This window comes from Ptychodera flava, chromosome 8 (assembly GCF_041260155.1).
Source record: "Ptychodera flava strain L36383 chromosome 8, AS_Pfla_20210202, whole genome shotgun sequence".
Lineage (NCBI taxonomy): Eukaryota > Metazoa > Hemichordata > Enteropneusta > Ptychoderidae > Ptychodera > Ptychodera flava.
The window spans coordinates 23,229,307-23,254,617 of NC_091935.1; the positions used below are offsets into that span (position 1 = coordinate 23,229,307).

Genomic DNA, 25,311 nt, shown 5'->3' on the forward strand with positions numbered 1-25,311 from the left:
TGAAATGATTTAACTGCAGGATGTCCATGTGTGTGTGATTTTTACAAGCATAAACCAGTGTACATTATTACATTCAGGCTCTCAAATATTTCAAAAGCTTTAGCAACTGACAAAGAATGTAAACTGGTTTACAATTGTAAAAACAGTACTTTATGTAGCTCTGCTTCGGTATCAAGCACTCTATTCAGGATGATCTTGAACCTCACACAAGTGTATGTATGTATATTTATATACATATATGCAAATTATTGGATTATTTCAACTGCAAAATAATATCTGTTACTTACAATGTACCAACTCTCTATAGGAAGAGAGTTTACGTTGAGAGAGTTGCAGTGGGTCAAAGAACGATAGAGATCTTGTAGTGTTTCTTATGACATCCACATTACATTTGAAACAACACAATAGTTATGTTCGTTGAATTTTATTGATCAACAATGACAACACGACTAATCTAAACATAAACAACAATACAAACAACAGCAACAACTAGATTACTGGGTACCCTGCAGTTCAAGACCACTGAGTGTGTTATGTCATGGAAAATATATTCTTTACCATACATTCTCCAAATACATGCAGCAACAACTTCCAGAATTTGGTAAAGTTTCTTCATTTTCCTATAAATAACTTAAATCAGTTTTGCCATCCTCCCTGAGTGACCCACGTCCGTAAAAGCAACAACAAAGCTAGCGTTTCACTGACAAGGAATGCTCCCGCTGGAAGGCTTTGACTGTTTTCCTCACTGTCATAATTCATTAGGCTGTCCAGGATAACAGCGCCCCCAAACATAGTTTGCTCCTTTAACGTCTAGGAAGCGCATGAGCCACTCACTGATGAAAGCAGTACTTCCAATCCTAATTTGTCGCTGCTGTCTGACATTCAAGAAAGGAGTCGAAAAAAGTAAATTTTAGTTTTATGTACGTTTTTACGCTTTTATTTTAGATCAATACTCGGAAAAAGATACAGGACTAAAGTTCACCCTATGTTAGTGTAAAGTACTATCCTCCTTGGTCACGGGATACTGAGGAGAGGACCACAAATGTTAATAATTCATGTCCGGCATAATTTACTCATAGAGAGGGAGTGACAGAGGAGGAGGGGGGTGGAAAGCATACATGTAACCCTTCCTGAATACAGAAATATCATTTCTTTATATGCGTTAGCCACATTTTACAGCCTACAAGAGCAAGATTGAGTGTGGATTAATTTTCAAATCCTGCACCTTGCTGCTCGCCTATGTGATGTCCATTCAAGATCTTCCTCAAATGTATTAATTTTTACAAATTGCTTTGCAGAACCTTAATTAATTTGAGTTCACATGCGAAAGTGTTTCTCCTTTGATGAGCAGTTTCACTTTTAGATTTTAGAGCTCTCGAAATCTGGCAACTCGTTTCTGGTCTGCAATTTGTTTGCACTCACTTTCAAAGTCATTGAATAGAAAAATAAAGTTTTCACAGCCCGCATCTATATGAATATTTGGTTTGCATCATCAATATACTCTGGATCTAAATAAACATAATCCTCCACATCATCTTGGTGAATAATGTAGAGATTGTGAATGATGACAGTCTCACTATATATCTAGACTATGCATTGGCAATTCCTTGAGCCTTATCAGACACGTCCCTTAAAATGACCAATTGACCGCTCAGCATTTTGACAGTAGGAGGAAACTGCATGACTAAATCTGTTTTGTTGAATAGTTAAACACCTGCAGGATCCACAATAAATTGACAAATGCATATCTATTCCCTGTCAATCAACAAAAAAAGAAATAAATTGGCAAAAATAAATACAGATATGCTGACATGTCTTTTTAAATTAAGGTACATGTATGTTACAGTTTTAATCACTTTCACTGGATGTATGGCAGTCAAATTCTCTCTCTCTCTCTCTCTCTCTCTCTCTCTGTTCAAACATGTGCTGCTATAAATCCCTTTTCCTGCCAAGTCCATATTTCACCACCAGGTCAAGATGGTTAAAATTAATGAAACACAACATATTCCATATGATGTATTTCAACATAATACTGTACATTTGAAGGCTGTTGAAAACCTAATACTGTAAAGTTGATTTTTTTTGGACAAAAGATGCTATAACAGACCAAGCCAAGTGGTGAAAATACGTCATGTTTTGGCTCAATACCGCTTTTTACTGACTTGGCCGATGGGGAAGTGATACAGTTATTATTGTCTGGCAGGAAAAGGGTTAAAACAATATAAGTCAGCCAAGAAAACTGTCTCTGATGAGTGTGGAAACCAGAGATAAAACTTATCCTCATTGTTGATTAAGGGCGAACTATGTATATGAACAAATTCTCTCACAATGGGGGAAGTATTGTGCCAGCCAGATTGAATACTGACATTGTGGAGAATATTTTTTGTCAACAACGAGTTAAAGTTCAATCAGTCAACCACTAACCCTACTTACCTTCAGTACTGTACTCCCATCACCCAATAGTCAATAGGTCACATCATATACAGGAAGCAGAGAATCCCCATGTGCCCTGTCACTCTCTAAACCAATACACCCTGCAAAGAAAATGAGTTTAATATGAACAATGCAGGTTTAACTCAACAAGTACTAAGTGGATGTTGTTAAACTGTAATCCTGTACAATGAATATGGATGAGATGAGTGAAAACAAATAAACAGACTCGTAGTAAGACCTCCATGCAACTCTTAATTAAATGGTGGAATTGGTGTATATTTTTATTTTCAAAACATGTAACTACTATTGACAAGGATATAATGGAAAATCCAAAAATATAAAAAGCAGAACAGCAGTTGACACACTTTTACTAGTAACTATCACTTATTGTCCATGCATAATTTAGGCAATACACATGACGTCCCACAAAAGGTAGAATTTTAATAAATTTTCTTCATGCAGTGTTCCATTCAGTTAAAATGAGTTTGTTAAGCACGATTGTCAGAAGTTTACAATATGTTTTGAATAAATATAGTATTGTCTTCATGAAAGAAATACTTTCATTCATAAGTGATTGTAATCTGACGTTTCTAAGAAATGGTTGCATGTATGACATTTCATCATTACATACCTGGACATGAAAGTGTGAAAACTATTGCAAATGCTGATTTTAGAAATTGGCGTCGACTAATATGTAAACAAGGTTTACCAACAGTGTGACATCCTTGCACATACACAGAAACTGCAATGAGTCAAAACAAATTACAACATGCAGCAAATGTAACATTTTATAACCATGTGAGAATGAGAATTACACACATCACAGAACTTGGTCTTGGGATCAGGTTTATTCTCACACTCTGTGGTGATATTGATCACTTTGGCAACTTGTGTGAGAAATCTTATCTCACGTCCTTGGTGGTTGTGAGAATCTATTACTCACCAGTAATGAGAGCTTAGATCTTCCCTTAGTGCTACCTCACCTTACCCTTGAAATTTACAGACATACAGACACCCATCACCGACTCACCATATAAGCTCTTTTTGGTATTTATATACATACCAAATGAGCTAAAAATAATATCAGTTATCTTCACACTGAGAGCGCAAAACAATTGTTTCTGGAGCAGAAAACAGCTCTCCACTGTGCCAACTGTACTTAATTCAGAACATTCTCTGTGGTACCACTGGTTACGTATACATTTAACACAGCCAATATATGCTCTTCTTCATCTCCTGCAGTACCACACAACCAAAACAGAGCTCTTCTCCTGCAGTTTGACTTTTCTTGGCCTGTTTTCTCCTCTTTGGTCTTGAAAGACATGGCTGCACCTGTTAACTGTACTAATTCAACAGTTTCTGTTTGTTGTGTATGTTGTTTCCGTTTTTGTCCACCTGCTTTACTGGTACTGGTTGAAGGTGATGATTGTACCTTCATCAAATCACATCAATTTGGCATGTCATTGTCCTCACATATAACTGTGGCCAATGAATTTGACAACTCTAGTTGTCCGGCTTGTGTACTTTACTTTACTTTATTGCTCAACAATACACTCAAGGAGTGTGGTAATTATAGGCAAAAATTACAAAACTCAACAAACACTGGATGAAGTTGCTGCTGGGGAAGGAACCAAAGTACAAGAAATAAATTTGGCAAGAGGTAGTTTATCTTTGTGAGCAAAGATATACATGAACTTTATTTTCTCTGTCATTCAAATCAAGAAAGCCAGGATTATACAAACTTATGGATGAAAATAGACTATCTCGATGTTCTCTATTTTGGACATTCTTTACAAAGTGAAATTCATCCTCAACTTTAAAGACTTACAATACCTGCAGAATAATCTTTCATTTGCAGGAACTTTTGGAATTGACCAGTTCTACCCATGGCAGTTCTATTTGTAGGTTGTGATCCGAAATTCTTAGTTTTGTTAGCCACCTCCTAGAGGTAAAAGATCTTATATCTAGCATAAGTAACTTTCAAATTCAAATTTTGTCTTAAATAGTCTGTAAGTTCGGAGCTTATTCCTCTGCATTCCACACTTCCTTGTATCATTATGAATATTTCTCAACCATGTTTGATCATAAGTTTCACATATTACTATCATATACATTATTAACTGTGGAATTGATATTGCAAACACAAGACCATATATCACTCCCACTGTAAGAGTTCAATATGCTTTTGTATATAATTAGACCAATCTGATCTCAACCTGGATGTATAAGCACTGATCTCAGTATTTAAAAGATATGTCATCTGATAAGCCAATCTATGCCAGTATTTGAGCACTTAGTGTGCTTTATTTATCTACATAAAGTGAATTGGAAATCTACCCAGCTCTCCAACAACACCATACAGACGGTGCATGTTTAGAGACTCCTAGGATAAATCTATAAAAAGATATACTAACATCATTGAGAAAGTTACATTTGTCATTAATTTCATGTCCCCATATTCGCAGCCATATGTCATATAGGAACAATTAAACTATCAAAGAGTGATAGGGATGCAACTTTTACAGAAAGTGAACCATTTTGAAGGCCCTTACGAAGGCTGAAAAGAGCAATCATTGCCTTCAATTAAAGATTGTGAAAATTACCTTTGAATTTCCATTTGGGGTAATGACAAAACCAAGGTAACACTCTTTCACTTAGTCAAGAGTCACGTTGTAAGTGAGTGTAACTCCTTTTACAAGATGATTACTTTTGTTAAACACAATAACTTTCGTTTTCTTTATGTTAATAGATAATTTCCATTCATGACAAAATCTATGAAGTTTATCTATAAAGCAGCTTTGAAAGCCTGTTTCAGATTCTGAAATCAATAAAAGATCATCAGCATACATGAGACAATTGAAAAGGAGTTTACCAAGTTTGATAGGACAGTCCTCACTGGAACCAAATGTACTGGGAAGATCATTTATAAAATATTAAACAAAGTTGGACTTAAATTACACCCTTGTTTAACTCCTAAATTGGAGTCAAATTCTTCAGTAAAGCAATTGTTACTTTTCACACAATACTTTATGTTGTCGTACATGGACTTAATTAAGCTATAAAAATTACCATTAATGCCATATTTCTGTAATTTCCAAAGTTAACCTGTACGCCAAACCCTGTCAAAAGCTTTCTGAAAATCTGCAAAACAACAATAAAGATACCTACGACTGGGACTATAGCTTGACTGAGAAAATTTCACAAACATGCTAATCGATAGCAGAACGCAAAACTAAAAGATTATTATCTGCAGTTCTCCTCTTTGCTCTGAAACCAGACTGAAATGGCGAAAGAATACAATTGCTATTAAGAAAGTTTATAAGCCTATTATTTAACACAGAGGTAAACAATTTTGAAAGGCAACTATTTATAGAAATCCCAGTCTGCAATTTGATGGATCACATGTATCACCTGATTTGAACACAGGGACCCAATATGCTTTTTTCCAAGCATTTGGAAATGTTCCTGATCTAAGGCTGCGTTAAAAAAAATGGGGGGGGGGGGGGGGGGGGGCCTGGAGAGAATCGCGATTGAAATCTTAATTTTTTTCAGATCCCCCCCCCTCAATACCCTCAAAAATTTTCAAGTTCCCCCTCCCCCAATTACCATATAGCCGCATATTTATCAGGAATGCACGCAGAATAAAAAATAAACATGTAATGTGTCGTTCTGCAACCAGATGTTAAACACTACCTCTTATAAGCAGGTTGTAGAGCCATGTACCTAAGTTCTTAAATTGATTCATTTTTAAGGCATCAGTGGACTTTTTGGACATTCTCAGTCTAAGCCGACTGAGTTATCCAACTCTGGCCAGTTCAATGGCACCAGCTGAAAAGCACACAAAATGACAATCATGAGGGAGTATGAAAATTGTGTATTCCTAGCTACGTTTAACAAATGTGAAAAAATGAGCACAGTGATCGACCTACCGAAATTTTTTTTTGTCAAAAGTACAGGACATATACAACTTAGATGCCACTGATAAATGTTTTACAAAATTGACAATACTGGAAGGTTAAAATATTCCATGAAATTAATGTTTTAATCTCAGAAATTTTGGGTGTATATATGGCAAATTTGATAAAAAGTAAATGAATTCCATTTAGTCAAACCTTTTCCACAGCCTACTGTACAGTGCATTTGTATCATTCAATTATCATTCAATTATCACCAATATTTAGACAAACAGCTTTGTTGACAAACTGAATGTTGTGTTTTTCAGCAGGTGCTGTAGAGAGACACCAAGAAACTATGTTTGATACAGTGCATAGTAATATTGAAAAATTATCAACAGTTGCACCTCCTGCCCCATTACAAGGCCCAGTTTGTTTTATGAAAATTTAATGGCATTCATACATTTGTAGATTTTTTTGAGATTAAAGACTAAATGTGACAAAATGGTTCTAGATTTTGTTTAATTATTACTACATTAGAACCATTGGACAACATCAAAATGTTGGGAGTCAAAATTTTCAGGCTCCCCCTATAGGCAGACTAAAACTTTCAAGTCCCCCCCCCCCTTCGACTACCCCAAAAGTTTTCGAATCCCCATCTGAATTCCTCAAGGCCCCCCCCCCCCCCACCATTTTATTTGAACGCGGCCGCTTCCATTTTTGTTCATTCAGATAGCATATGTTTGAACGTTATCATGAGTTTCTTCACAAGAAAAATCACCTAACTGCTTAAAGTGAGAAAACCATTCACAGGAGAGATAGACAAGTCAATTTTCTTACAGACATGACTCCCTGAAATATCTTGCCACAGTTTCCAGTATAATCATTACGGTCTTCAGAATGTACCTTTTCTAATTTCCTTAATTGACTCATTCTCAAAGTTGACCATTTATATTTTAACAATTTTTTGTATTCTCTTTTCAGAGTGAAACATCTCCCTCTAATATGTGGATCATTTGGGTAGCGATTCAACAGTTTACAGCAATCTTTCAGATCTTTACGAAGTGAAAAACAAGACTTATCAAACCAAGGCTGAAAAACACCTTTTGATTTCTTCTTTTTCAATTTTGGCGTAACCTTACGTAAACAGCGATTTGAGAACTTTGTGAATAATACCTTCAAATACTTTTACATATTATCACAAGAATTGGAGCTATGACAGTCAATATTAAAATTTCTAAAGTCTTCTTGAATAGATGAACTTTGCAGAGTATTTAAGAAATCTTGTTTAGCATTATCATTCCACAAATATTTACTTGGACATGGTTTACACTCTACATCAACAGACTGCTTCACAACCTTTTATATTCATAGAAAAACCTATTGGACAATGATCAGAGAAATGTGTAAAAGCATATACTTTGAAATGGTCTATCCAGTTTGTAACAATACCATAATCTACTGTACTAAATCCATTTCCCTTGTAACAAGTTGGTTTTCCATAAAGATCCCCTGCAGTTCTACCATTTAAAATCTGTAAGCCATTTTGAATGCAAAGATCAATAAGTTGTCTCCCAAAGGGATTGATACTACAATTACCATTATCCATTGAAATTCTATGATGTACGGAGTCAGGAATATAATCATTAGGTGTAGGACAGTGATTTATGTCATCATGTTGAATATAATCTTGCAAATTACCTGTCCTAGCAATAAAGTCCCCTACTAAATATGTCTCCCAAACTAGAAAATTCAAGAATATACAGTTTCAAAATAATCATTATTTACATGCATTACAGACCCTTGTGGAGGTAAATATACACAACACATAAAAACATCACTACTAATGAGAAAAAATCCTTATCAAGTTTTACCAGAGCAAGTCAGAAATTTTTGATTTTATCTTATGAATACCTGTCTTAAAGCATGACTTAAATACAACAACAGATCCCCCAGCAGCACGTTTACTACGTTTATGTTGTAAATTTCTATCAGATATAAAATAACTAAACTATCTAATGCAACACGCAGTGTTTGACTTCGACAGCCATGTTTCTTGAATACATTATATCAAATTGGTCAACAAGTGATAGAAAATCTTCATCACCACATTTTTTTGATAAACCACCTGGATGTTCCAACTTCAACACGTAAAAAAGAACGCTTAAAATTTCTTCTTAAAACAGCAGTACCCCAGCACAGTGAGTGAGCCTACCCACAATTCCCCTTGATTTGTTCACTCAGACATTTTTTGCTAAAGGCTTTTTCAATTTTATCAGTTTCTTAACAATTTTTAAGTTACAATTTAAGTTCAGGATTATTTGTTAAAACTATGTTCCAAAATTATTGATTATGTTTAAAATTCAAGAGTAAATTGAATGAGAAGTCGATGTTTGGAGGTGCTAAAAATTGTACACTTGTCACTTGAAGGTAAAGATATCAGCAACTAAGATGGTCTCATCATACCACCTGTCAGACATGCAAATTTCCTTTGTTACGAACATTAAAAAAAATCAATATCCTTTCTTTTGCCAACACAGATGCAACTTATTCCCTTAGTTTCCTTGAAAATATTGCATATAGTATGTCGACAAAATTACAAAATTACTATATATCTCCTCCGCGAAAAAGGGGTTGATCTTCTCATTATTCACAGTGAGTAATCAAAAAATTATGATTATCAAAACAATGTTGCGAGAATTTTGAAATATGGACCAAGTTGTTCTGTGTACAGAAGAAATTTGCTTCAGTTCAGTGAGTGATCTCCGTGTGTACAGATCATGGAGAATTGTGGGTAGCCTCACTTACTGTGCCGTACTCTGTCTCCGCGAAGCAAAACACATGACAATGTAAAAGCTGACTAACAGAACTGGATGAATTGAAGGAAAACTTGATGAACAGCTGACTTATAGAAATAGGAAAAAATAAGCCAGAATGACAGGTGTGACTAAATTTAGCACCAGGTTGACAAATGTTAATGACACAAAACAACTCTTGAAGCACAGTGTAACATTGTAGCGTAGTGGCTGTATCCAGACAGGTCCAGGACATAAAAACACAAACAAACATGAACAAGAAACAAATAAAACAATGCATATCTGCTGTGCTGTGCTGGTCACAATCTAAAACTGGTTGTGATGACCATGCATGATCATATCTAGTGTATGCACCATTGCCATATATCAAAGTTTACCTACAACATATAAACGTTTATATATCAACATATTATCGTTTGCACTTAATATATTAAAGTTTACCAACAACATAAGAACGTTTCATACACAGCAGTTAACCTACATGCATTAAGCATATTACATTGAAGAGCAGAAGGTATAAGTGTCGGCGTTTCATAAACACAAGCATGAAACGTACGCAAATAAGAATGGCTGCATGAACATAAAACATACAGTTTAGAACACAACTTAGAACATGAAGTTTTAGAATACAAACATGGTTTTAGGAATATAAACAAATTTTAGAACACAAACATTAATTTCAGAATACAGGCATGAGTATTTTTTATGAACATAAACATACAATTTAAGAACACAAACATGGTTTTATGAACATAAACATATTTTTTAGAAAACAAACATGAATTTTAGAATACAATCACGGTTTGTATGAACATCAGCATAACATTTTAGAACACAAACGTGAAATTTTAGAATACAAACATCATAATTGAGAACGCAATCGCTTTTCTGTTGTTGTTGTTGTTGTTTGTTTGTTTGTTTGTTTTATTTTATTTTTTTATTTTTTTTTTGTTTGTTTCTTTTTTTGCAAAACTTGGCTTGCCATAGTCCACCCTAGCTTGTGGTGTTTTCTTCGCATGTAGGCCCAGGGCTAATGAATGCTTGTATTCAATTTTATTTGTAAATTACAAGATATAACAGGAACAACAACCATTTCAGAGGTCCTTAGCAGTCACATGCGCAAGAAACAGTAGAAGAAGGTATTCTATATATTGTTTCAAGGTCAAGGTCATATCGATTACGTCATAGCTATCCAGGGAGTCTTGTACATTGAGGTTTACTCATCACTTTAAAAAATAGTTCCACACATTTTGTAAATATGCAAAAATTTTGGCCAAAATGTTATATAGCCGCATCCATTTCATCTTAAAGCGACAGGAGAACTTTCGTGGCCACCACTTCGAGGAATATCGACGACAACACACGCGAAAACAAGCAGCGGATGAATATCGGTGACATGCCTATCGCGCTGTCCTATCCGCGTTCGCCATTGCGGAGGTGTGTCCACCACGTGAACAGGTCAACATTGTACGCTTTGGGCCCGGGTCGCTGAAGCGCACATTACGTGGTGTTTGTTCGTTTTTTGTCACAACATTTGTGGAGGGACCGTGATACACCATGGCCGAGGAGAAAAGGTAGGTCTGTCATGAAATGACAAGAACTTATATAGGGGAGTAATATACAGTAAAAACAAGGCCATTTGAGGCCGGGCGATTCCATCGTACTACAGTACCAAAATATACAAAATTGACGATCGACCAAAAGTGGGGCGCTGTCACTATGTATTTGTTATTTGTACTATAGTTCATTCACGACTGCCATGCCTTGCCGGTTTACGTTTGATAACATGCACGCTGTCGACACTCAAAAACTGGTGATAGAATGCTACAGTATGTCAGATATTTCACTTGAGAGTTTCAAGACCCAGCAGAGGTGTAGCCCCACAGAGTAGATATAGATTTTGTGTAGCATTTAGTCTCAGCCACGACACAGTGTGAGTTGTGCGCATACTACTCTGGCATTGACTTCTGACGTACGTATGATCCGATTAATGGGCTATTGCCTGAGTATGGGTCACCGAGGGCAGTGGACACAAATGACTTTAGTTAGTGTTGAAACAATCGTAACCAAGAGGAGCCCGATGACAAATCGGAACACCAGGGCCTGAAAATTCCCCCGTTTTCCCATTGGTCCCAGGACCCTGCAGTACTCGGCTGAAGCTTAGCAGCCAAAACCTAGCAGCCAAAACTATGGTGTGGAAGCTAGCAGCCAAAACTTTGAAGCCACTTTCCTCCTATATTTTGAAGTCAAGTGGACATCATTCTAACATACAAGGTTCTTTATACATGTATCAACACAACACATCATTTACTAATTAATTTCTTTGCATAAAAATCTAATTAGCACCTGGTATCCCAGCTAGCCTATGGCTATACAGCACAATGCATTGTCTGCTGGAATGAAAGAAAGAGTGTGCACCCATTACACCTAGCACGTCTTACACATATACATCCATACTAACAAACTACACTTATCTCATTTCTTAATTAATTTCTTTGCATAAATTATCTCCATTCTAATTAGCATCTATATGCTAGCCTATGGCTATCAAGCACAACTCATTGTCTGCTGCAATGAAAGAAAGAGTGTGCTCCCATTTCACCTAGCATGTCTTACACATATACATCCACATTAACAAAGCACACTTGTCTCATTTCTTAATTAATTTCTTTGCATAAATTATCTCAGCTTTAATTATCACCTATATGCTAACCTATGGCCATGGAGCAGAATATAGTGTCTGCCTGAATAAAAGAAAGAGTGTGCATTCATTTCACCTAGCATGTCTTACTCATATACATCCATACTAACAAACTTCACTGCTCTCATTTCTTAATTAATTTCTTTGCATAAATTATCTCCAATTAATTAACATATATATGCTAACCTATGGCCATAGAGCAGAATATAGTGTCTGCCTGAATGAAAGAAAGAGTGTGCACCCATTACACCTAGCATGTCTTACACATATACATCCATACTAACAAACTACACTTGTCTCATTTCTTAATTAATTTCTTTGCATAAATTATCTCCATTCTAATTAGCATCTATATGCTAGCCTATGGCTATAAAGCACAATGCATTGTCTCCTGGAATTAAAGAAAGAGTGTGCACCCATTCACCTAGCATGTCTTACACATATACATCCATACTAACAAACTTCACTGCTCTCATTTCTTAATTAATTTCTTTGCATAAATTATCTCCAATTAATTAACATATATATGCTAACCTATGGCCATAGAGCAAATATAGTGTCTGCCTAAATAAAAGAAAGAGTGTGCATCCATTTCACCTAGCATGTCTTACACTTATACATCCATACTAACAAACTACACTTGTCTCATTTCTTAATTAATTTCTTTGCATAAATTATCTCCATTCTAATTAGCATCTATATGCTAGCCTATGGCTATAAAGCACAATGCATTGTCTCCTGGAATGAAAGAAAGAGTGTGCACCCATTCACCTAGCATGTCTTACACTTATACATCCATACTAACAAACCACACTTCTCTCATTTCTTAATTAATTTCTTTGCATAAATTATCTCCATTCTAATTAGCATCTATATGCTAGCCTATGGCTATAAAGCACAATGCATTGTCTCCTGGAATTAAAGAAGAGTGTGCACCCATTACACCTAGCATGTCTTACACTTATACATCCATACTAACAAACTACACTTGTCTCATTTCTTAATTAATTTCTTTGCATAAATTATCTCCATTCTAATTAGCATCTATATGCCAGCCTATGGCTATACAGCACAATGCATTGTCTCCTGGAATGAAAGAAAGAGTGTGCATCCATTACACCTAGCATGTCTTACACATATACATCCATACTAACAAACTACACTTGTCTCATTTCTTAATTAATTTCTTTGCATAAATTATCTCCAATTAATTAACATATATATGCTAACCTATGGCCATAGAGCAGAATTTAGTGTCTGCCTGAATGAAAGAAAGAGTGTGCACCCATTACACCTAGCATGTCTTACACATATACATCTATACTAACAAACTACACTTGTCTCATTTCTTAATTTATTTCTTTGCATAAATTATCTCACATTAATTAACATATATATGCCAACCTATGGCTATACAGCAGAATATAGTGTCTGCCTGAATGAAAAAAAGAGTGTGCATCCATTTCACCTAGCATGTCTTACTCATATACATCCATACTAACAAACTTAACTGCTCTCATTTCTTAATTAATTTCTTTGCATAAATTATCTCACATTAATTAACATATATATGCCAACCTATGGCTATACAGCACAATGCATTGTCTGCTGGAATGAAAGAAAGAGTGTGCATCCATTACACCTAGCATGTCTTACACATATACATCCATACTAACAAACTACACTTATCTCATTTCTTAATTAATTTCTTTGCATAAATTATCTCAGCTTTAATTATCACCTATATGCTAACCTATGGCCATGGAGCAGAATATAGTGTCTGTTTGAATGAAAGAAAGAGTGTGCATTCATTTCACCTAGCATGTCTTACTTATATACATCCATACTAACAAACTTCACTGCTCTCATTTCTTAATTAATTTCTTTGCATAAATTATCTCCAATTAATTAACATATATATGCTAACCTATGGCCATAGAGCAGAATATAGTGTCTGCCTGAATGAAAGAAAGAGTGTGCACCCATTACACCTAGCATGTCTTACACATATACATCCATACTAACAAACTACACTTGTCTCATTTCTTAATTAATTTCTTTGCATAAATTATCTCCATTCTAATTAGCATCTATATGCTAGCCTATGGCTATACAGCACAATGCATTGTCTCCTGGAATGAAAGAAAGAGTGTGCACCCATTACACCTAGCATGTCTTACACATATACATCCATACTAACAAACTACACTTGTCTCATTTCTTAATTAATTTCTTTGCATAAATTATCTCCAATTAATTAACATATATATGCTAACCTAAGGCCATAGAGCAGAATATAGTGTCTGCCTGAATGAAAGAAAGAGTGTGCACCCATTACACCTAGCATGTCTTACACATATACATCTATACTAACAAACTACACTTGTCTCATTTCTTAATTTATTTCTTTGCATAAATTATCTCAGCTTTAATTATTACCTATATGCTAGCCTATGGCCATAGACCAGAATGCATTGTCTCCTGGAGTCAATGAAAGAGTGTGCATCCATTTCACCTAGCATGTCTTACACATATACATCCATACTAACAAACTACACTTGTCTCATTTCTTAATTTATTTCTTTGCATAAATTATCTCACATTAATTAACATATATGCCAACCTATGGCTATACAGCAAATATAGTGTCTGCCTGAATGAAAAAAAGAGTGTGCATCCATTTCACCTAGCATGTCTTACTCATATACATCCATACTAACAAACTTAACTGCTCTCATTTCTTAATTAATTTCTTTGCATAAATTATCTCACATTAATTAACATATATGCCAACCTACGGCTATACAGCACAATGCTTTGTCTGCTGGAATGAAAGAAAGAGTGTGCATCCATTGCACCTAGCATGTCTTACACATATACATCCATACTAACAAACTTAACTGCTCTCATTTCTTAATGAATTTCTTTGCATAAATTATCTCGATTAATTAACATATATATGCTAACCTATGACCCTACAGCAGAATAAAGTGTCTGTTTGAATGAAAGAAAGAGTGTGCATCCATTTCACCTAGCAGGTCTTACTCATACACATCCATAGTAACAAACTGCATTTGTCTCATTTCTTAATTAATTTCTTTGCATAAATTATGTCTCGTTTAATTATCAGCTATGTGCTGGCCTATGGCCATAAACAAGAATAGTGTCTGCCTGAATGAAAGAAAGAGTGTGCATCCATTTCAACTAGCATGTCTTACTCATATACATCCATACTAACAAACTACACTTGTCACATTTCTTACAGAATGTAGTGTCTGCTGGAATGAAGAAAGAGTGTGCACACATTACATCTAGCATGTCTTACACATATACATCCATACTAACAAACTACACTTGTCTCATTTCTTAATTAATTTCTTTGCATAAATTATTTCCAATTAATGAACATATATATACTAAGCTATGACAATACAGCAGAATATGGTGTCTGCCTGAATGTGAGACAAAGTGTGCATCCATTTCACCGAGCATGTCTTACTCATATATATCCATACTAATAAACTACACTCATTTCTTAAATAATTCTTTTCATTCCAGTAGACCATGCATTCACTTCTATAGCAATTAGCCAGCATGCACATGCTCATAATAATAGAGATAATTTATGCAAAGAAATTAATTAAGAAATGAGACAAGTTTGTTTCGTTAGTATGGATGTACCGGTATATGTGTAAGACATGCTAGGTGTAATGGATGCACATTCTTTCTTTCATTCAGGCAGACACTATATTCTCCTGTATGGCCATAGGTTAGCCTATATATGTTAATTGAAATGGAGATAATTTATGCAAGGAAATTAATTAAGAAATGAGATAAGTGTAGTTTGTTAGTATGGATGTATATGTATAAGACATGCTAGGTGTAATGGATGCACACTCTTTTTTTCATTCCAGCAGACAATGCATTGTGCTTTATAGCCATAGGCTAGCATATAGATGCTAATTAGAATGGAGATAATTTATGCAAAGAAATTAATTAAGAAATGAGATAAGTGTAATTTGTTAGTATGGATGTATATGTGTAAGACATACATGTAGGTGTAAATGGGTGCACACTTTTCTTTCATTCCAGCAGACAATGCATTGTGCTTTATAGCCATAGGCTAGCATATAGATGCTAATTAGAATGGAGATAATTTATGCAAAGAAATTAATTAAGAAATGAGAAAGTGTAGTTTGTTAGTATGGATGTATATGTGTAAGACATGCTAGGTGAAATGGATGCACACTTTGTCTCACATTCAGGCAGACACATATTCTGCTGTATTGCCATAGCTTAACATATATATGTTCATTAATTGGAGATAATGTATGCAAAGACATTAATTAAGAAATGAGATACGTGTAGTTTGTTAGTATGGATGTATATGTGTAAGACATGCTTGGTGTAATGGGAGCACACTCTTTCTTTCATTGCAGCAGACAATGCGTTGTGCTTGATAGCCATAGGCTAGCATATAGATGCTAATTAGAATGGAGATAATTTATGCAAAGAAATTAATTAAGAAATGAGATAAGTGTAGTTGTTAGTATGGACGTATATGTGTAAGACATGCAAGGTGTAATGGGTGCACACTCTTTCTTTCATTCCAGCAGACCATGCATTGTGCTTTAATGGCCATGGCTAGCATATAGATGCTAATTAGAATGGAGATAATTTATGCAAAGAAATTAATTAAGAAATGAGACAAGTGTAGTTTGTTAGTATGGATGTATATGTGTAAGACATGCTAGGTGTAATGGGTGCACACTCTTTCTTTCATTGCAGTAGACAATGCATTGTGCTTTAATAGCCATAGGCTAGCATATAGATGCTAATTAGAATGGAGATAATTTATGCAAAGAAATTAATTAAGAAATGAGATAAGTGTAGTTTGTTAGTATGGATGTATATGTGTAAGACATGCTAGGTGTAATGGATGCACACTCTTTCATTCCAGCAGACCATGCATTGTGCTTTATAGCCATAGGCTAGCATATTGCTAATTAGAATGGAGATAATTTATGCAAAGAAATTAATTAAGAAATGAGATAAGTGTAGTTTGTTAGTATGGATGTATATGTGTAAGACATGCTAGGTGTAATGGATGCACACTCTTTCTTTCATTCCAGCAGACAATGCGTTGTGCTTTATAGCCATAGGCTAGCATATAGATGCTAATTAGAATGGAGATAATTTATGCAAAGAAATTAATTAAGAAATGAGATAAGTTTAGTTTGTTAGTATGGATGTATATGTGTAAGACATGCTAGGTGTAATGGGTGCACACTGTTTCTTTCATTGCAGCAGACAATGGGTTTGTGCTTTATAGCCATAGGCTAGCATATAGATGCTAATTAGAATGGAGATAATTTATGCAAAGAAATTTAATTAAATCCATTATGCATGTATCTTTCGGAGATTTTTCCTGTTAGTTTTGATTGAACTGATAACTGGCTCATGTTGAATAGCCTGACAAATAACAGAGAATCGCATATTATTCGGAAACATTACGTGCCCTAAAACTAAATAACATGTGATTTTACAACGAAAATTTCAATTTTTGTCCGGACAGGACATACAAACTCTGTTGACACGCAGATCGCAACATAGGCATTCTTCTGCACCTGCGCGAGCCATTTACAGCAATTCCAAATAAATATCATTACTTAGCCCGGTACTTACGTCGTAGTCCATTGTCCGAGCACGTTGCGTAGCCAGATGTCTGGCAATCCACGACGCAATGTTGTTTTGATTCCGCAATACACGTGAACTTGTACATATCGCGTGATCGCGGCGTCAACATTATCTTTGTTCTCACCAAGCCGCTGAGCATGCCAGACGTCAACAAACGAGCTCGGAAGGGCAACACGTTTGAACAAAATTAGCAGTTTTATGTGGCTAAAACATCATTAATCATGTTTGTTTCTTCGTAAAACAACTTTTTGCAACAATATGAGCCTCCAACATGGAATTTTCCGAGGTAAAAAATGGTCAAAAGTTACAAATAATGGCCCTTTAAGAAATGAGACAAGTGTAGTTTGTTAGTATGGATGTATAAGTGTAGACATGCTAGGTGTAATGGATGCACACTCTTTCTTTCATTCCAGCAGACCATGCATTGTGCTTTTAATAGCCATAGGCTAGTATATTGATGCTAATTAGAATGGAGATAATTTATGCAAAGAAATTAATTAAGAAATGAGACAAGTGTAGTTTGTTAGTATGGATGTATAAGTATAAGACATGCTAGGTGTAATGGATGCACACTCTTTCTTTCATTACAGCAGACCATGCATTGTGCTTTTAATAGCCATAGGCTAATATTGATGCTAATTAGAATGGAGATAATTTATGCAAAGAAATTAATTAAGAAATGAGACAAGTGTAGTTTGTTAGTATGGATGTATAAGTGTAAGACATGCTAGTGTAATGGATGCACACTCTTTCTTTCATTCCAGCAGCCATGCATTGTGCTTTTAATAGCCATAGGCTAATATTGATGCTAATTAGAATGGAGATAATTTATGCAAAGAAATTAATTAAGAAATGAGATGAGTGTAGTTTGTTAGTATGGATGTATATATGTAAGACATGCTAGGTGTAATTGGTGCACACTCTTTCTTTTATTCCAGCAGACAATGCATTGTGCTTTATAGCCATAGGCTAGCTGGGATACCAGGTGCTAATTAGAATGGAGATAATTTATGCAAAGAAATTAATTAGTAAATGATGTGTTTGTGTTGATACATGTACAAAGAACCTTGTACGTTTGATTGATGTTCACATGACTTCAAAATATAGGAGGAAAGTGGACTTGCAAGTTTTGGCTGCTAGCTTCCACACCATAGTTTTGGCTGCTAGGTTTGGCTGCTAGCTTCAGCCGAGTCCCTGCAGTGACCTGTTTTCTTCCACTGGTCCCAAGCAAGGTGTCCTCAAAAATTTGCATAACAATTCGAGAATGATTCATTTCTCGAACTGAGATGTTATATGCATTTCTATCAGATTTGCTTGGTATTTACATACAGCATAACTGTCAATCTTGTAATACAGACACACTTGCATAAACATTTACTTGATAGATATCTCAAGTTCTTGTAACACACTTATAGGGACTGGTCAGTTTCTTCGGCGGGGGGGGGGGGGGGGGGGGGGGTTCACCCTGTTTTTGACTTTGGTGATAGGGGGGTCACCATGTTTTGAAATGCCCAATAGGGGGTCAGTGTGTTTTTGAATTTCTACACAGGTCATTGCCTAAAATGCATCGTGTCAGCCTCAAATTTCATCATTCAGTTGCATTTTTCGGCGCGCCCTTGGGCGCGTAACTTTAATAATCAGACATATTTTTCAGCACACCAACTTTAACATATCAAGCATACATATATCAGAGATATCTGTATGTTCAATATTTTTCAGCATGCTCTTCGAGCGTATTACTTTAATATTTCAGACATTTTTCAGCACGTCCTACCTGTGCATGACTTTAATATACACGACATATATATCAGAGATATCAGGATGTTTCATATTTTTCTCCACACCCTTCGGGCGCCATACTTTAATAAATCAGAGATATATGCCACAGATATCTTGATGTTTGCTAAGTGAAAGTGTACCGTTATGAAATCTGCATTTCATATGATAAGCAAGACAAATTTCTGATACATTTTCTGTTCTCTCTATGAGAATTCAGTATCAGAAAGCAACATGCACAAATATTTCACAATAGATATTTGATACAGTGACTTATTTTAGAGATAGAAAAATGACAAGATACCTTTCGTTCTCATTGATGCAATTGTTTTCCTTTGTATCTCAGGTTTTCTGTAGAATGATGCTTTTTGATGACCAAAAAACAGTTAAAAAAGGCAGTTTATGGTTTCAATGTTACAAGAAAAGGTCATCTCAGACACTGCATGCATCAGATTTGGCTAAAATGCCTCTCTTAGGCTCTTCAGGAGATTAATTGGATGGTTGGCAAGTCTTAACACCCATCAAAATTTTTGATTCACTGCTTTTTCCTCTTTGATATTAATGATTGACATCCATTTCTGTACAACATTCAGGACATCTAGTTAAGCATAGAAAGTGTAAAATACATTCACAGCTCATTCAAATGTACTGTATTCAAACTTAAGATTGACACTTTGAAATTCCTATCTTACAACTGGCATGTCAACAATTTCTTTAAAATACAGAATGACTGTTAAAATATAAATGTATGTAAAATATTATATATATTATATATACATATATATATATATATATATATATATATATATATATATTTGTTCCACCTTTTGTTTTACAGTTGTCGCGTTGTGGGGGGGGGGGTCACCCAGGGCTGTCAATGTTTTTCAGAATAGAAGGGTACAAGTGAAAGAACAGGAGGGTACAGCCTTGTGCGGAGCCAAGCGGAGCAAGGCGTGTGCGTTAGCGCACGCGGGGGGAGGCCAGGAGGGGGGTGTCCCCCCTCCTGAAGCTGAAGCTTTTCTAATTATTCATCTTCAATTGGTGGCCTGTGGTGGCACTTTTGAGGGCAATTTACTGTCAAGTTTATTATAACTGAAGTATCAAAAGTAACATGAAATTGAATCTTGTGAAATAAATTATGAAAGACAAACAGAAGTATTACAGAGTTTATATGTTTATTGATACACCAGGTTATTATTATTTGCATACAAATTCTGTGAATTACAACCTGCTTAATAAAGATCATAATCTGAACCATAATCAGAATCACTGAGATACTCATCGAAGCCCAAGGCTTGTATGGCAGTAACAGCTGACAATACCTCAATATTGTCTGATTCTCAGGCTGATGAAACAGTAGCTTCAGAAACTACATCTGCAAAAACTATTTCTTCAGATGTAGCTTTAGAAACTACACCTGCAGAAACTATTTCTTAAGAAACAACATCTGCAGAAAGTAATTCAATAATTGTAATACGTTCCCATTCAAAAACAGCTAATCGTATTAGAATTAAAAAAATCTTGTCCCCACTGCAAAAACTGATGTCAAAACGTCACGACAAAAAATACGATCTACGTCTGGTTGATACTGCTGTAATTTTGTTAGTCCCCACGGACACCGTCCGGGGGGACTTATAGGTTTGGTCATGTCCGTGCGTCCGTGTGTGCGTGCGTGCGTCCGTCCGTTCACGCAGATATCTCATAGACGCCTGGAGCGATTTTGTTCAAACTTGGTCAAGGATAGTACCCTACCTCATACAGATGCACGTCGATTTGTTTCACAATGCGATCAAATTTGGCCATGTTAGAGGACTTTTTAGTTTTCACCTCCATAGACCCCCATGTATAAGGCAGTCCATAGACTCCCATGTATAAGCACAGGCGACCCATAAAGTATTACTGAGATTTTCACACTAGTTTTCACCTCCATAGACCCCCATGTATAAGGCAGTCCATAGATTCCCATGTATAAGCACAGGCGACCATAAAGTATTACTGAGATTTTCACACTGTTTTCTCTATCATTTTCTCTCCTTTCTTCATGCTCTTACTGATCGGAGTAAATAAAATAAATGGTTTATTAGTCCCCACGGACACCGTCTGGGGGACTTATAGGTTTGGTCATGTCCGTGCGTCCGTGCGTCCGTCCGTCCGTCCGTGCGTCCGTCCGTTCACGCAGATATCTCAGAGACGCCTTGAGCGATTTCGTTCAAACTTGGTACAAGGATAGTACCATACCTCATACAGATGCACGTCGATTTGTTTCACAATGCGATCAAATTTGGCCGTGGTAGAGGACTTTTTAGTTTTCACCTCCATAGACTCCCATGTATAAGGCAGACCATAGACTCCCATGTATAAGGCAGACCATAGACTCCTATGTATAAGGCAGTCCATAGACTCCCATGTATAAGGCAGACCATAGACTCCCATGTATAAGGCAGTCCATAGACTCCCATGTATAAGGCAGTCCATAGACTCCCATGTATAAGGAAGTCCATAGACTCCCATGTATAAGGCAGTCCATAGACTCCCATGTATAAGGCAGTACATAGGCTCCCATGTATAAGGCCAAGATAAATAAAAATTTAGTTTCTCATCGTATTCATATTGCAAAAAGGATGCAGTGACACAGTTTTTAGTCCCCACAGATAAAGTCCAGGGGGCTCATAGATTGGGTCATGTCAGTCCGTGAGTCCATCCGTTCACCGCAGATATCTCAGACACTTTGACAAAATGTCATGTGACCTGGTGACCTTTGACCTCGAATATACATATTTGTCCATAACTCAGTAACCACAAGTGGTAAACCTTTCATATATGGTATGATGGGACACCCTATGACGCCACATATTGTACCTCATTAATTATGTGCATATCTAATTTTGAGCGAGCCAATAGAGCTAGAGGTCTGATTTTTGGTATATATGGATAACTTAGCAATACAATTTTTTTGACAAAATGTCACGTGACCTTGGTGACCTTTAACCTCAAATATACATATTTGTCCATAACTCAGTAATCACTAATGCTACACCCTTCATATTTGGTATGATGGGGACACCTTATGACACCACATATTGTACCTCATTAATTATGTGCATATCTAATTTTGAGCGAGCCAATAGAGCCAGAGGTCTGATTTTTGGTATGTAGGGATAACTTAGCAATACAATTTTTTTGACAAAATGTCAAGTGATCTCAATGACCTTTGACCTCAAATTACATATTTGTGCACAACTCATTAACCACAAGTGCTACACTCTTCATATTTGGTATGATGGGACACCTTATGACGCCACATATTGTACCTCATTAATTATGCGCATATGTATTTTCAGCGAGCCAAAAGAGCTAGAGGTCTGATTTTTGGTATATAGGGATAACTTAGCAATACAATTATTTTGAAAAAATGTAATGTGACCTCAATGACCTTTGACCTCAAATATACATATTTGTCCAAAACTCAGTAACCACAAGTGCTACACCCTTCATATTTGGTATGATGGGACACCTTATGACGCCACATATTGTACCTCATTAATTATGCACATATCTAATTTTGAGTGAGCGAATAGAGCTAGAGGTCTGATTTTTGGTATATAGGCATAACTTAGCAATACAATTTTTTTGACAAAATGTCACGTGACCTTGGTGACCTTTGACCTCAAATATACATATTTGTCCATAACTCAGTAACCACAAGTGCTACACCCTTCATATATGGTATGATGGGACACCTTATGACGCCACATATTGTTCCTCATTAATTATGTGCATATCTAATTTTGAGCGAGCCAATAGAGCTAGAGGTGTGATTTTTGGTATGTAGGGATAACTTAGCAATACAATTTTTTTGACAAAATGTCACGTGACCTCGGTGACCTTTGACCTCAAATATACATATTTGTCCATAACTCAGGAACCACAAGTGCTACACCCTTCATATTTGGTATGATGGGACACCTTATGACGCCACATATTGTACCTCATTAATTATGTGCATATCTAATTTTGAGCAAGCCAATAGAGGTAAATGTATGATTTTTAGTATATAGGGATAGACTATAGGATAGAAATTTTTTGACAAAATGTCATGTGACTTCGATAACCTTTTACCTAAAATACACGATTATGTCAATAAATAAGTAACCACAAGTGCTATGTCCTTTATATTTAGTAGGATGGGAGACCTTATGACAACACATGCTTTACCTCGTTAATTATGCCCATATATAATTGTGGGCAAGCCAATAGAGCTAGAGGTCTGAATTTTGGCATATATGGATTAATTAGCAATACAATGTTTTTTTTCAAAATGTCACGTGACCTTGATGACCTTAGACCTTGAATATGCATATATATGCATAACTCAGTAATCACAAGTTCTTTACGCTTCAATTTTGATAGGATAATAGACCTTAAGATGTCACATCTTGTACCTCATTATTATTCACATATGTATTTCTTGGCTGGCCACTACAGCTAGAGGTTTGATCTTTTTTCCCGATTCAGAACATAACTTAGACATGCCTCTTCCCTTACGAAAAAATATGGCTTCTGGCACATAGTTGTGCATGCTAACCCACAACAGTTGTGGATACCAAGCTGCAACTGTTTGTGGCTTATAAGCAGGTTATTCATATTTTATCATGCAAAGATCTGTTCTGGCACAGTTTTGCGGCATACAGGCTGCTGTGATTGCAGACGATATGCCGCAAAAAAATGGGACGGGGCTTTTAGCGGCATAGAAGCCGCTGTGATTGCAGACAATATGCCACAAAAAATGGTGGGGTAAAAGGTTTCATGGTAAAATGCTGCTATGCATGCTTCCTGTGCTACCCCCCCCCCCTTCCCCAACCATACCTGCATTTGTACCTACCAGTTTTATACTAGCCAGGAGATTACCATACACTTCACATCTTCATTGTTTTAAGAGACAGTAGCTGTAACTTATGATGTTGTTCTTTTAACTTTTGTGTGTTGAGGTAACTTTTCACTTTACTCACTTGGCAAAATAGGCAAAATCAAGACACATAACAGTATAAAATACTGCATAAAAATTAAGTTACAGCTACTGCCTTTTAAACCGCCTACTCACATATGCAAACAAAAAAAACACTTACCACATATCTTCACGATAATACCCCATTGTTTATTTTGATATGTAAAACAATGATGTTGGTACACTAGGCTGGACCACTAAGAATTAAAATAAAATCAAAATTCAATAATCTAATGAGGTTCATGTGAAAAACATAACAGAACACGTCTAAAAGTCTGCATTTGATTTTTCACATTATCCAAAGTTGTTTTCGATGCCATCCTAATGTTTACGATCTTGTTCTGAAACTTCAGATTGAATGTTCCTGTTGATCCATTGGTCTGTTCAGCTTCATGGCCTTTGCCCATACACTGAGAATAAAAATGATAAATAACAGACAAGGATATTATTACATGTGCAAAGTGAAATTGCTTGTATTTTGTCGACTACCCTTATTATATATTAATACAAAAATTCACGGAAAAGAGCATTCATGTGCTTGAAAGAAATTATAATAATTAATATTAAATAATTTACCTAATGATACAAACTCATGACATATCTATACATTATGTTATTGTGATTAACAAATCATTGCTTTTCAGCCTCATTTTCACTATTTACTTGTGACACACCACTCCAAACTACAACTATTGACCAGCGGTGATTGGGTTTCAGCACATCTCAAACAGAAGAAATGTAAATGGAAAACTGTCTCATAAATTGTTTCAAAACAAAAAGTATCCCTTTATAATAACGTAGTGCACGGTTACAGGTTTGTTACTAAATATAGCTGTACGCGCGCAATATCGGACACGCAGCTTGAAATGCGGACAAATTTTATCAATGTTGCATACATTGCTGTTTTTGCAGCTTGTACTCTGAGTCGTGGATATGCCTATTGGTATTCATTGTTACACTAGCAGTTAGCCCACTAAGTTGTATTTTCGT

The 25,311-nt window shown here is 35.8% G+C and overlaps 1 protein-coding gene across 1 annotated transcript in view; it reads left to right on the forward strand.

The window, feature by feature from the left end:
- Positions 1–10,570: 10,570 nt before the first annotated feature.
- LOC139138814 (uncharacterized) overlaps positions 10,571–25,311 on the forward strand; it is a 54,831-nt gene continuing 40,090 nt past the window's right edge. Inside the window, exon 1 of the mRNA XM_070707354.1 lies at positions 10,571–10,716. Within this exon, the coding sequence (XP_070563455.1) occupies positions 10,700–10,716 (17 nt within the window). The 5' untranslated portion in view covers positions 10,571–10,699. The remainder of the gene's footprint in view (positions 10,717–25,311) is intronic.